This window comes from Peromyscus leucopus, chromosome X, assembly GCF_004664715.2.
Source record: "Peromyscus leucopus breed LL Stock chromosome X, UCI_PerLeu_2.1, whole genome shotgun sequence".
NCBI classification, from domain to species: domain Eukaryota; kingdom Metazoa; phylum Chordata; class Mammalia; order Rodentia; family Cricetidae; genus Peromyscus; species Peromyscus leucopus.
In genome coordinates, this window is record NC_051083.1 from 135,939,979 (window position 1) to 135,952,341 (window position 12,363).

Here is a 12,363-nt window from a genome sequence, read left to right on the forward strand (position 1 = left end):
GTCACAGAGGCGGCCAGCACTCTGCCTACTTGGCTCTGCTTTTTAGCTTGAGAAATGGTTCATGGGTGGCTGACAGGGCAGTTGCTACCAGTGCCTCCTTCTTTAGCCTCCTGACCATCAATGGAAAGTCAGTAAAGAAATAGAACCAGTGCTACTGCAGAATGCCAGTGGGCCAGTGTGGCCCTAGAACAGAACTAGCCATTGGGGTATGGAGAGGTTCAGGCCCTAAGAAGGTTAGGTGGTCAAGAAAACAGCTGCAGGAAATTTAGGAATACCGAAAGACTGGAGGGGAGCTGGATGGTGGTGTCACTACCAGGCAAGGGATAAGTGGGACCCCATGGAATCAGGTCTTGAGGCCTGCTGAACTTATCCTCCTGAGATGTAGAGGCCCATGAATCCTCAGGTTATTCTCAACGGCATTTCATTTCTGTTTCCCAGTTGTCTGGCCACCTTCTGAACCACAAAGGTGGTGGCAGTCCCAGGTGCCTAAGCATGGGTGACTGGTACCTTAAAGCACCTCTTTGTGCCTAGGTGAAGATGATATTCCTTTCTTATGTTTCTGTACCTGGGTTGGGCGCATGCCTCTTCATTCAGCTGCTCAGCACAGTCCTAGGATGGAGGGAGGCCCTCACCCTTGCATGTAGCCTTGACTTTTTCACCTCTAGACTCCCCACACACACACAGCAGTGACCATCTCCTCAAAGTGCCATCAGCTCACCCACATGTTTCTCTCATGTTCTTTCCCTCCCACCCGGACTCCCTGGACAAGCAGGGTCTTCAATTCCTAAGAGCAGCTGCACCCAGCTCCCACTCTGCTCTCACATCCACAGCCTCTGTCCACACCTCATCCAGGTCACTGTTGCAGCAGCTCCTTTCCCTTTGCAGGTCTCACATCTGCACTCTGTCCTTCTACTGCAATGGAGTCCTGTGTGCTCATTCCTTAGGATCCTCTTCTTTCCTCTCTTAAATGCCCCTTTTCCTTGTTCTTTGGGTGGCTCCAGCTCTTCCAGGATGTGTGCTATGGGTAAGTACTCTATGGCTTTTATTTTCCAGGACTTTGGTCCCAGGCTGAGCCAGAGAAGACCCAAGTTAGGGTCCTCTGATGAGTAAGGAGACTGCCATGAAACAGGCGAGAGAGAGAGAGAGAGAGAGAGAGAGAGAGAAGAGAGAGGAGAGAGAGGAGAGAGGAGGAGGGAGGGAGGGAGGAGGGAGGGAGGGAGGGAGGGAGGGAGGGAGGGAGAGAGCACACACAGATACAGCCTGGGTGGGGATGCTGCCCTTCCCACCTCCCTCACCTATCAGGCTCAATCTGGCTCTGGCTGGAACTGCTTTTTTTTCTAAAGCTGCCTGATAGCTGCGGGCTTAGCATGATGGGATGAGCCATCTGGGGACTTTGGTGTCTGATCAGATCAGGGAGCTTGGGATTGAAATGGGCACACCTCGCCTTCTAATCCACCCCAGGCTAGTCTTGGCCCTGGAAAATTCCCAAGAAGCTGCTCAGCTGCTGATGGTCACTGGAGGTCGCTGCGGAGCAGATTAGGTAGGTGCTGAGTTTAGGCGGAGGGTCTGTACAGCAACCAGGCACCAGGGGGCAGCCTTACCCTATTCTTATCCCAGTATCCATAGGTCACACGCCCTACCCACCCCATCAGGCATAGGGTGGACTGACCGGAGTTATCTATGGAGTCCCCTTCTCTTCCTTCCTGACAAATTGTAACATTGATCCTCCACCAAGCAAGCTACCCTTTGCTCACTCTGGAGAAAAACAGAAATTGGTCACACTCAGAGCTGACATCTTGACCCTGAGCCTCCAGGCTGTATCTTTGGGGAGGCCTAAAAGTCTTGAGGAGACAGCTCAATGCTTCTGGCAAAGTTCCACAGAACCCCTGGAGGGAGATTTTACTCTCCAAGCCATCACAGAACTAGTCCTTCAGGAGGCAATCGCACAGTGCACCTACTTTGGTGCAGGTACCAAGAAACTTTGCACCTGGGTACCCAACTCTCCCTAGGTCCTAAATGGGAGACGTCAGGAAGGCTGGACGGACCTTGGTGAAGGATAGTCCACCGGGAAAGGAGAATCCAGGCTAGAAAGAATGGAGAGAAGGGAGAAGGACTTAGGATGTCTGGAAGTCAGCTAGACTCAGTTTTCCTGGCGATTCAGAAAAACCTGAGGGGACTTTGGCCCCACCTGGGCCAGGTGATCCTGGAACGAATGGAGGCTCGGCCCACTGAGGAGGAGGTGCTGACCAGAGCCCCAGGTAGCAGCCATCTTGCTCCAGACTAGACCTCTTCTCTCCAGAGGAGGAGGAGGGGGAGGGGGAGGTAGAGGGGGAGGGGGAGGAGGAGGTAGAGGGGGAGGGAGGGGGGAAGGAGAGGGGGAGGAGGAGGGGAAGGAGGAGGGGAAGGAGGAGAGGGCGGAGTGAGGAGGAGGGCGGGATGGAGGGGGAGGGGGAACAGCCGGGTCGTGGGGGTGGGGCGACAGTGACATCACCGGGAGTCAGTTCTTAAGCAGCAGCCGGTCGCGCCGGGATAGAGAGGGACATTTGGAGTGCCTTGGTGAATCTCTGAGTCTGCCGCTGCCCGGAGAGCGGCTGTAGCCGCTGTCGCCGGGAAGGAGGGGCGAGGCGCGCCTGGGGCCACCGGAGCCGCCCGAGACAGCTGGGCCGCGGGCAAGCAGGACAGCCTCGCGGGGCTGGGCCGGGGCCGGGGCCGGGGCCGGGGGGCGCGGACCGCAGGCCCCTTGCTCCGGCCGCCGCTTGCAGACAGTGGGCTTCCGATGCCACCCGCGGTGCGCTAGGGTGAGCCTCCGGCCGGGCGAGCCGTCGCCGCTGCAGCCGCCGCCGCCGCCCGAGCCGCGGGCAGGAGTCTCCGGAGCCGCCGCCGCCTGGTCAGGCTCCACCGCCGCCCGCGCGCTCCCGGGCCCCCGACACACATGAGATTCTTCAGGCTCACTTTCAAGTGCTTCGTGGACTGCTTCTGACTGCGCCACCCCCGCCGTCCCGCACCCCGCCCGCCCGCCGCCCCGTTCCCCGGCCCGGCCGCCCCCGAGGCCCCCGGGCGGGCCAGCGCTTTCGGGGCCCTCTCTCCAGGTGCAACCAGAGCCCCTTGCCTGCCCGCCACCCTCGAGGCGCCGCGACCCCCGGCCCTGCCTCGCCGCCCTAGGGACCATGGCGAAGAAGAGCGCTGAAAACGGTATCTATAGCGTGTCTGGCGACGAAAAGAAGGGTCCTCTCATCGTGCCCGGGCCCGACGGTGCCCCGGCCAAGGGCGATGGCCCCGTGGGCCTTGGGGCGCCTGGCGGCCGCCTTGCTGTGCCGCCTCGAGAGACCTGGACACGCCAGATGGACTTCATCATGTCGTGCGTGGGCTTCGCTGTGGGTCTGGGTAACGTGTGGCGCTTCCCCTACCTGTGCTACAAGAACGGCGGAGGTGAGCGCCCCCGCCCCTAAGCATCCAGGCTTCTCATCAGGGGTCAGTTCCCACCCCCAGCCTGCCACAGGCCCACCAAAGCAGTGGGGCGAAGTCCAGAGGGTGGGGAGGCCCGCCCAGAGCGCGTGGGGGTCATGGTGCCCCATCACCGACCAAAGCACTCAGTGACCCAGGACACCAGCCTCCACCACCCCTCCCTCACCGGTCATGTGCCTGGCAGTGTAGGGGGAGGCAATCAAGGAGAGCTTCCTGAAGAACTGAGGGGCTGCCTCCCAGACTAGGAGTGATTGGCCACTGAGGTGGGAAGGGAAGGCCTGCCCCCAGTGGAGGGGACTCTGGGAGGTGAGGAGCCCTGCCTGCCCCCATGGGTCAGACACACAAGTGACACATTGTGTGCCCCCCCACGTGTGCACGCAAGAACACACACACACACACACACACACACACACACAATAGGCCACTCTGTCTTTCCCCATGCGCTCCACTCCCCCCCCCCTTTTTTTTTCTCTTTTCTCTCCTCTCCCCTCCCCTCTGTCCCAGGCTTGGAACACTGGGTGCTTGAGCCAGGCTTGGGAAGTCTGCGGCCTGGCCCGCCTGGCGCCGCCACTAGACAGGCTGCATGCACATCCCATGTCCAGCTGCCGAGCTTCGCAACAGTAGTGGGCACTGGCCTGTCCTGGGACTGCGAAGCAGAACTGGATTGCTGGAGAACTAAAGCAGCTGGGTGATGGGTGGGAAACGGAGTTCCAGAGGGAAGGCCTCTAGTCCAAGGTCACACACAAGAAGGATGCTCGGAACAGGAGTCCACCCGGCAAACTGCAGTTAACTGTTACTAAGTAGCAGAGAGAGCTGAGCTGGAGCAGAGTAGGGGTCCTAGAGAGCAGTAGAGGGGAGTAGGTCAGAGCTGCAGCTGCTCAGTTCTCGCCTGCTTCCTACCACCCCATTTAATTACTGAAATCTTGCCTCAGCCCCTTTCCTTGACTTGTCTACCTTTGTCCTACACTGATACTCCCCATAAGCCACCCACACAGCTAACTCCTGTGACCCTCATGAGTGCAAAGTACAGGGTAGTTGGGCTCACTGCCTTTAGACAAGCCCCCAAGCCTGAACACCCACCTTGGCGCGCACGCGCGCGCACACACAAACACACACACACACACACACACACACACACACACACACACACTAGCCATTCCTTCCTGTTCTGCTGCCTGCCAAAAAAGAACTGTGGGACAAAAGATGGCCTGCATGCATAAGCCTGTGTGGTTTTGATGCCTGTTAGGTCACCCTAGGTGTCCACAGGCCAAGGGCCCCATGGTACAGGGAATAAATACTGGCTAGGCAATGCTGTTGTGCCTCCTCTCAAACCTAGAGCTCATCTCCTAGGATTGTTCACCTTGAGCTTCTGAGTCAGTGGCCACTCCTGCACTGATTCACTCAGTGGGAAGTCATGGGACTGGTGTGCAGCCTGAAGCTGGGGCTCTGCCTGGACCTTCTAGGACTTCTAGAGGCCAGGCTGGTCTAGGAGGTCTGGACAGTTTAGCTAAGGGGTTCAGGTTAAGTCCCCTCCTGCTGTAGGGGGTCATTGGGAGGCATCCTGAGTCCACTCCATGCTTCCTCCACTAGGTGTGTTCCTTATTCCCTACATCCTGATCGCCCTGGTTGGAGGAATCCCCATTTTCTTCCTGGAAATCTCACTGGGCCAATTCATGAAGGCTGGCAGCATCAATGTCTGGAACATCTGTCCCCTATTCAAAGGTGAGCCACCCTGAGCCAGTTCTTAGTTTTCCTCTCTCCAACTACTGAGATGAGGGCACAGATGACTGTGACCCACTTGAAGAAATCTTATCTTGCACTGAGCACTAGACTTGGGGGCTAGGAAATACTCTCCCAGGCTTAGGAGAGAATCTACAGGACATAAAGATCACACAGTTAACTTGAAGAGTCAGGAACTAGGGTGGAGTAGCAGGTTTGCTTAAAAGAGAAAAGATGGAACAGAAACATCTAGGCTTAGGGACAGGACCTGTTGGACATACTTGACTTACTACAGAGGTCCTACTGTTGTCCTTGAAGAAGCTGGATACAGGGGTGAAGCAATATGCCAAGGTTGCCCATTGAAGGGGTGAATATTTCCCACACTTTAGGTTACTAGAAAGCTCTCCCAGCTGATGTGTAATGGTGACTACTGGGTAACATGGGTGGAAGCTTGCCTTCTATAACTGCAGGGTGACAGTGGGACCTGGAAAAGGGGCAGCATTTGAAGCTGGACAATCAGCAGAATGTAGTAGCCACATAAGGTAGGACAGGAGGGCTGTCTTGCTCTGGGCTAGATAGAGGAGCTGAAGCACAGAGAGTAAGTAGTAGAGGAACAGGGCAAATGTTAGTGGGAGACAGACAGATGGGAAAGGTAGCCTAGTGTTGGAACACACACAGTTGTGCTAAAAAAGCTTGGAGAAGCCTCTGGCAGGATAAAGGGAAGTAGAGAATACAGGGAGGGGAGTAGACATACAAGGAGCAAGCTGTCAGGAACTCAGCAGGAATCAGTGCCAGCTCTGGAAGGGGGATAATGGGGGTAGTAGAAAAATGGCCACAAAGGAGCCCAGAACGAAAGGAAGCTTCTCACTCATCCTCAGGCCTGGGCTATGCCTCCATGGTGATTGTCTTCTACTGCAACACCTACTACATCATGGTGCTGGCCTGGGGCTTCTATTATCTGGTCAAGTCATTCACCACCACTTTGCCCTGGGCCACGTGTGGGCACACCTGGAACACTCCTGACTGTGTGGAGATCTTTCGCCATGAAGACTGTGCCAATGCCAGCCTGGCCAACCTCACGTGTGACCAGCTTGCTGACCGTCGGTCCCCTGTCATCGAGTTCTGGGAGTAAGTCTGGTGCCTCTGGGCCAAGCACATCCTATCTCATCCCTTGGGCTCTCTATGTGGTCAAGCCCTGGAGGCACATGGCCAGGGATGCAAAACAACCACTCCTGGGCTTCGTCTGTCCCTATCCTCCAGGAGTGCCTAGGCCAGTCCTGAGGCTTAAATAGACATTACTCCTACAGCAACATGACATTTGCCATTGTCCTATCATGTTGACCTGGTTAAGGAGCTGAGATTGAATGTTTGCTGAAGGTTGAGGTGAGGATGATGACCTGGGGTAGTCCTCCAGACACCTGATGATGGGTCCTGGACCAGGGCTGTGATGAGGAAGGACCTATCAACTCCAAAGCAAATCCTAGCCACTGTACCCTCTGTTGACATGATCCTCAGGTGCCCTCCTTTCTTTTCTACCCTAGGAACAAAGTCTTGAGGCTCTCTGCAGGGCTAGAGGTGCCAGGGGCCCTCAACTGGGAGGTGACCCTATGCCTGCTTGCCTGCTGGGTGCTGGTCTACTTCTGTGTGTGGAAGGGGGTCAAGTCAACAGGAAAGGTATAGTTGGAGGCAGGCAGGGTGGGGGCAGCATTGCCTGGGAGGTGTGCATGTCTTCAAGGGACACAAATACAACAGGAGGTGACTGGACTGAGGCTCAAGCCTACAGAGTAGACAGGTCCTTACACTCATATCTTTTATTCTCACCCTGTTGATGGGCATTCTTTCTCAATCTCACATCCAGAGATAGTAGCTTTCAGCCCTAAGGGTGAAAAGTCCAGGCAGTAGCTACCCTTCCCTGTGTCTACCACTGCATCTTGGCCCTTTCACTTTCCATTTCCTTCCTTTCCCACTGCCTCTCTGTTTCTCCCTACTCATCCCTAGATGCCTAAAACGATTTTTTTCACTCTGGGTAGACCTGATCTTTGGGGTTCTCCTCACCTCTGTGATACTCAGGCCCCTCAGCAAGACTTTATATTTTCCTCCTTCAGAGGTTCTCTCTCAGGTTATAGATACAGATGAACCAACATATTAAAACTGCCAAGCCATGGGACATGGTCAGGTGCCTAGAGGGCCAGACTGCAGTGCATTAAGATTCATTCACAACAGGGTCCTCAAGTGTTAAGTGTCTCCTTCCCTCCATCTCTCTCTTAAGCAATAACACCAAGCTGTAAAATCAACCCCATCCACTTGCTCAGCTAGAATCCCTAGCTGCCAAGGACCTCACCAAACTATCAAGGATGACCTGGAGTTTGGGACCATAGGGTTCTCAGGGATATGCACTTATTAAAATCCCATGGAACATTGCCACAGATTCTCCTTGCCCATACTCCCCAAACCTTCCTGCCCTCCTATAGGCATGCCCCCACATGGCTATACCCAGAAGCTGCACCTCAGGAGAGTTCACATTGTCTCACTCCCCATGGACTGATTTCCCTTTTTATACTTTAGATGTGCCTAGGGACCCTCACCTTGGAATGCCATGGTCCTGTCTCTGACCTCCTACAGCTGACTAGTGCCTGCTATGAGGCTGCCTGGGCCCCAGCCTGGCCTCTAGCTTCCCTGGGGGTACTTGGTCATTTAGGAATAGAATGAGTGCTACTGGCTTTCCTCACCTAAATTCTGAGCATGACTGCAATTTGGGGAGACTGTAGCCCATGTGGTCAGCTCACAGTAATACTGGGAGCTAGCCACCAAGCTTAGGCAGGAGGCCTCTTAAGGGGGAACAGGGGTTCAGAACCTGAGCACATTGGCCCCCTAGATCGTGTACTTCACTGCTACATTCCCCTATGTGGTCCTCGTTGTGCTGCTGGTGCGAGGGGTGCTGCTGCCTGGAGCCCTGGATGGGATCATCTACTATCTCAAGCCTGACTGGTCGAAGCTGGGGTCCCCTCAGGTGAGGAAAGGTGGTTTGTGGCAACAGGATTGGGGGGCAAAACCTGTTGAGCAGGGTCCCTTATAAATGCTCTCTGCCCATCCCTTCCAGGTATGGATAGATGCCGGGACCCAGATTTTCTTCTCTTACGCCATCGGCCTGGGGGCCCTGACAGCCCTAGGCAGCTATAATCGCTTCAACAACAACTGCTACAAGTAGGCACCCGCCTCTCCCCTGCCTGCCCTGCCTGCCCTGCCTTGCCCTGCCCTGGAGCAGTGGAGCTGCTTAAACCAGAACATTCTGCCCCTCCACCCCCAGGGACGCCATCATCCTGGCACTCATCAACAGTGGGACCAGCTTCTTTGCTGGTTTTGTGGTCTTCTCCATCCTGGGCTTTATGGCCACAGAGCAGGGTGTGCACATCTCCAAGGTGGCAGAATCAGGTGAGCTCACCTCAGCCCACCTCCAGAACTGCAGAACTATCCTAATGTAGGGCATGCACAAAAACATTCTGAAACATGACAGACAAGTTCAGCTAGCTGTTTGATGGCTCTAAGCACCTGAAACAAGGCTGTTCTCTGGAGCCAGGGGGCCCCCCTGCCACCCACCTCTAGGGCTGCAGGGTGTGTCTTCATAGTTGTTGAGTGCTGGAGATAGAAAAGGAGATGCTCCTTCAGCCCCTGCTGTGTCACCCCAGGGCAACCAGCAACTGCCATGGCTCTTGGAGCCTAAGGAGAGTAGTGTGAATCAGGAGCCCTGCTAATACAGGGTGAGGCTACCAAGGACCACAGTCTTCCAGACTCCTGGTGTGAGATGCCTGTAGGACCTCAATGGGCCTAGCCATGCTGAAGCACAAACAGTCCCCAAGTTTTTATTGTTTTATTATCAGGGGGATGGGCATGACCTTGAGCATCAGGGTACTCAGGATGGTGCGGAGGACCAGTCTCACCCTGCATCTTTGCACTCAGGGCCTGGCCTAGCCTTCATTGCCTACCCACGGGCTGTCACACTGATGCCTGTGGCCCCACTCTGGGCTGCCTTGTTCTTCTTCATGCTGCTGCTGCTCGGTCTGGACAGCCAGGTTTGCAGGAGCTCTAGGGCAAGAATGGGGTAGGGGCTGGTGGTCAGGGGGCTTGGCACATTGGGCAAGAAATGCACGGGGACATGGGGGGACCTGGGCCTGAGCTGCCCTGGTCACAGTTTGTAGGTGTGGAGGGCTTCATCACCGGGCTCCTGGATCTCCTCCCGGCCTCCTACTACTTCCGTTTCCAAAGGGAGATCTCCGTGGCCCTCTGCTGTGTCCTCTGCTTTGTCATCGATCTCTCCATGGTGACCGATGTGAGTAGGAGTAAGGTGGGCTACTGTCAATCTCCAGCCATGGGCTATCATCTTTCCTGACCTGGCTCTGTTCTTCAGGGCGGGATGTACGTCTTCCAGCTGTTTGACTACTACTCAGCTAGTGGCACTACCCTGCTTTGGCAAGCCTTTTGGGAGTGTGTGGTGGTGGCTTGGGTTTACGGTAGGTCAGGGTTAAGGGCTGGGCTAGAAATTATAGGGTGGAATGGAGGTATCTGGTCTCCAACTTTATCCTTCCCATCCACCTCACCCTGTTCCAGGAGCTGACCGCTTCATGGATGACATTGCCTGTATGATTGGGTACCGACCTTGCCCCTGGATGAAATGGTGCTGGTCCTTCTTCACCCCATTGGTCTGCATGGTAAGACTGGGGAAGCTAGGCAAGTAGGGCAGTGTAATGGGGCCCTAGTGACTAAAAACATCTGTGTCCACAGGGCATCTTCATCTTCAACGTTGTATACTATGAGCCGCTGGTCTACAACAATACCTATGTGTACCCATGGTGGGGTGAAGCCATGGGCTGGGCCTTTGCACTCTCTTCCATGCTGTGCGTGCCCCTCCACCTCCTAGGCTGTCTCCTCAGGGCAAAAGGAACCATGGCAGAGGTAAGATCCCTACCCCACTCTTCCCTGGGAGGGGCAAACCGTCATCCAGAAACACAGCTCAGACTACGGGTAAATGGAAGGAAAGCTAACCCATCATGGCTTCATGTGGCAACATGGAAGCAAGGCCTACCTCTCATTTTCCACACAAGGACCACTTAACCTTGCTTCCCATTGTAGGGAGCATGGCCTGGAAGGGTGCCCTAAGAGAAACAGACCTGCCTTGGTGGCAGGTAGTAGGAGCTAGAGAGGCAGAAGCTATTGCCATGGGGTGGAACAAGTGACTCATGGGAGGTTCAACATGCCCTCCTCTCCCACAGCGCTGGCAGCACCTGACCCAGCCTATCTGGGGCCTTCACCACTTGGAATACAGAGCTCAGGATGCAGATGTCAGGGGCCTGACCACCCTGACTCCAGTGTCCGAGAGCAGCAAGGTCGTCGTGGTGGAGAGTGTCATGTGACAGGCACCCCCCAGCTCATATCACCAGCTCATCCTTTGGTAGCCATAGCAGCCCCTGCTTTAGCCTCTACCTATCCCTCCAGGGGGGCTTGCCTTTCCTTGACAGTTTGGGGGTCTGCCTGGGGGGGAGGGGAAGGAAGCACCATGAGTGCTAACAAAAATAACTTTTTCCATTTTTAATAAAATGCCAAAAATATCACAACCCACCAAAAATAGATGCCTCTCCTCCCCAGCCCCCAGCCCCGCTGGTACTTGCATTGCTTCCAGGCCCCGACTCCTGTCCTTCCTTTCTTCCCAGTCCCCAGGACCCATCTCCTAGCCTTGCCAACCCCACCTGCCTGCCTTCCAAGCTCTGCTCTGTAACACACCTTCACCCCAGAAACAATAGTGGCAGCTTGGGGAACAGGAGAGGAGGGAAAGAATAAGGTGAGACAGGAGGGTAGGCAAGAGAGGGACAATGGCAAATGTTTCAGCTGAATTAGACCCCTCTTCCCACCCGTTCTAGAAGCTAGAGAGCCAGTCAGCAATGGAACCTTGTGTTCTTGCGCCAATTGCCACCAATATTAATTGTATGAGCTTGGGTCTGAATGTGTGTGTGCGTGCGTGTGTGTATGTGCGCGTGTGTATAGAAGATGTGTATATCTCTAATCTCTTAGTGAAGGTGAATACCAGAAGTAAAAAGAGCCTCTGGACAAAGGAGGCTTGCATTTTGCACATTTTATATGGGAAAAAAAAAACTGAGAGTGAGACTTCTGCTTGTATATTTCTAAAAAGCCCCAACCATCCCCATCTTACCACTCCTTTCCTTCACATGCCCACCTTTCTTCTCTGACCCTAGCCAAGGAGTGTGAATTTATAGATTTAATTTTCATAGGCAAAACAAAAGCTTCAGGCTGTTCAGTATGTGAGTCTGTTGTGTGGATGTTTTGTATGGTCTCCAGCCTGAGACTGGAGTGGAAAAGTGGGAGCCTCAAGGGCATTCCCACACTATCCCTTTGCCCCTAAGTCTATGGGGTAGAAGGCTACAGCATTGTCCCAGGGATCTGGGTCTGCTTACCTGGCATGCTCAGGCTTGCCCACACCCTGTTCCCTGGGCTGGGCATGATTGCAGGGATCACCCATGGACACAGCCCAGGGAAGGGATCCTGGGCACAGCTCCCACCTCTAAGCTAAAGGCTGATGTACTTCTGACATCTCAAGTCTTCCATGTAGCAGCTTAAACTCACATCTGTGTCCCATCAAGCCTGAAATAGCCAAGTAGCCCCTAGAAAGGCTTCCTTCACACAGGGCTAGACTAAGCCAGGGAGGTGGGGCTGGGTAAGGGTGCAGGCCTTTGGGGACGTTCTTACTGTGCTAAAAAAGCCACTGCAAACATAGCAATAAAAACACTTCATTTTCCAAAACTGGCTCCTGCTTCTGCTTCTCTGGAAGAGGGATGAGGTAGGGATACAGGTGTGAGGACCTTCCTCCAGCTCCAGCTCTGTATTAGGTAAGGCTCATTTTGAAGGATTCTACACCTAGCACCATGTCAGAAACTGGAAATAGAGCAGGGAAGGAATGAAGGCATAAAGCCTCAGTCCCCTAGAGTGAAGAGCATGGGGTAACAGTAAGTTCACTAGGAACAAGTGCAGTAGAAAAGGTAGGTTGCAGCCATGAATTATTCTTAAGAATTTTACTGGACCAGGCATGGTAGCTCATGGCTATAAGCCCTGCACTTAAGATATTGAGGCAGGTGGATCAATAGAAGTGTGTTCCTGAGCAAGTAGCCTTCC

The 12,363-nt window shown here is 54.6% G+C and overlaps 1 protein-coding gene across 1 annotated transcript; it reads left to right on the forward strand.

Annotated features, from left to right (window-relative positions):
- The first annotated feature begins 2,500 nt into the window (after nt 1-2,500).
- On the forward strand, nt 2,501-11,994 carry Slc6a8 (solute carrier family 6 member 8). The gene is made up of 13 exons (XM_028888522.2): nt 2,501-3,429; nt 5,056-5,187; nt 6,063-6,312; nt 6,726-6,858; nt 8,060-8,194; nt 8,285-8,388; nt 8,492-8,616; nt 9,142-9,254; nt 9,374-9,511; nt 9,590-9,692; nt 9,790-9,890; nt 9,964-10,134; nt 10,452-11,994. The coding sequence occupies exons 1-13, from the start codon at nt 3,168-3,170 to the stop codon at nt 10,590-10,592; spliced, it is 1,908 nt and encodes a 635-aa protein (XP_028744355.1). The 5' UTR covers nt 2,501-3,167; the 3' UTR covers nt 10,593-11,994.
- The last annotated feature ends 369 nt before the right edge of the window (nt 11,995-12,363 follow it).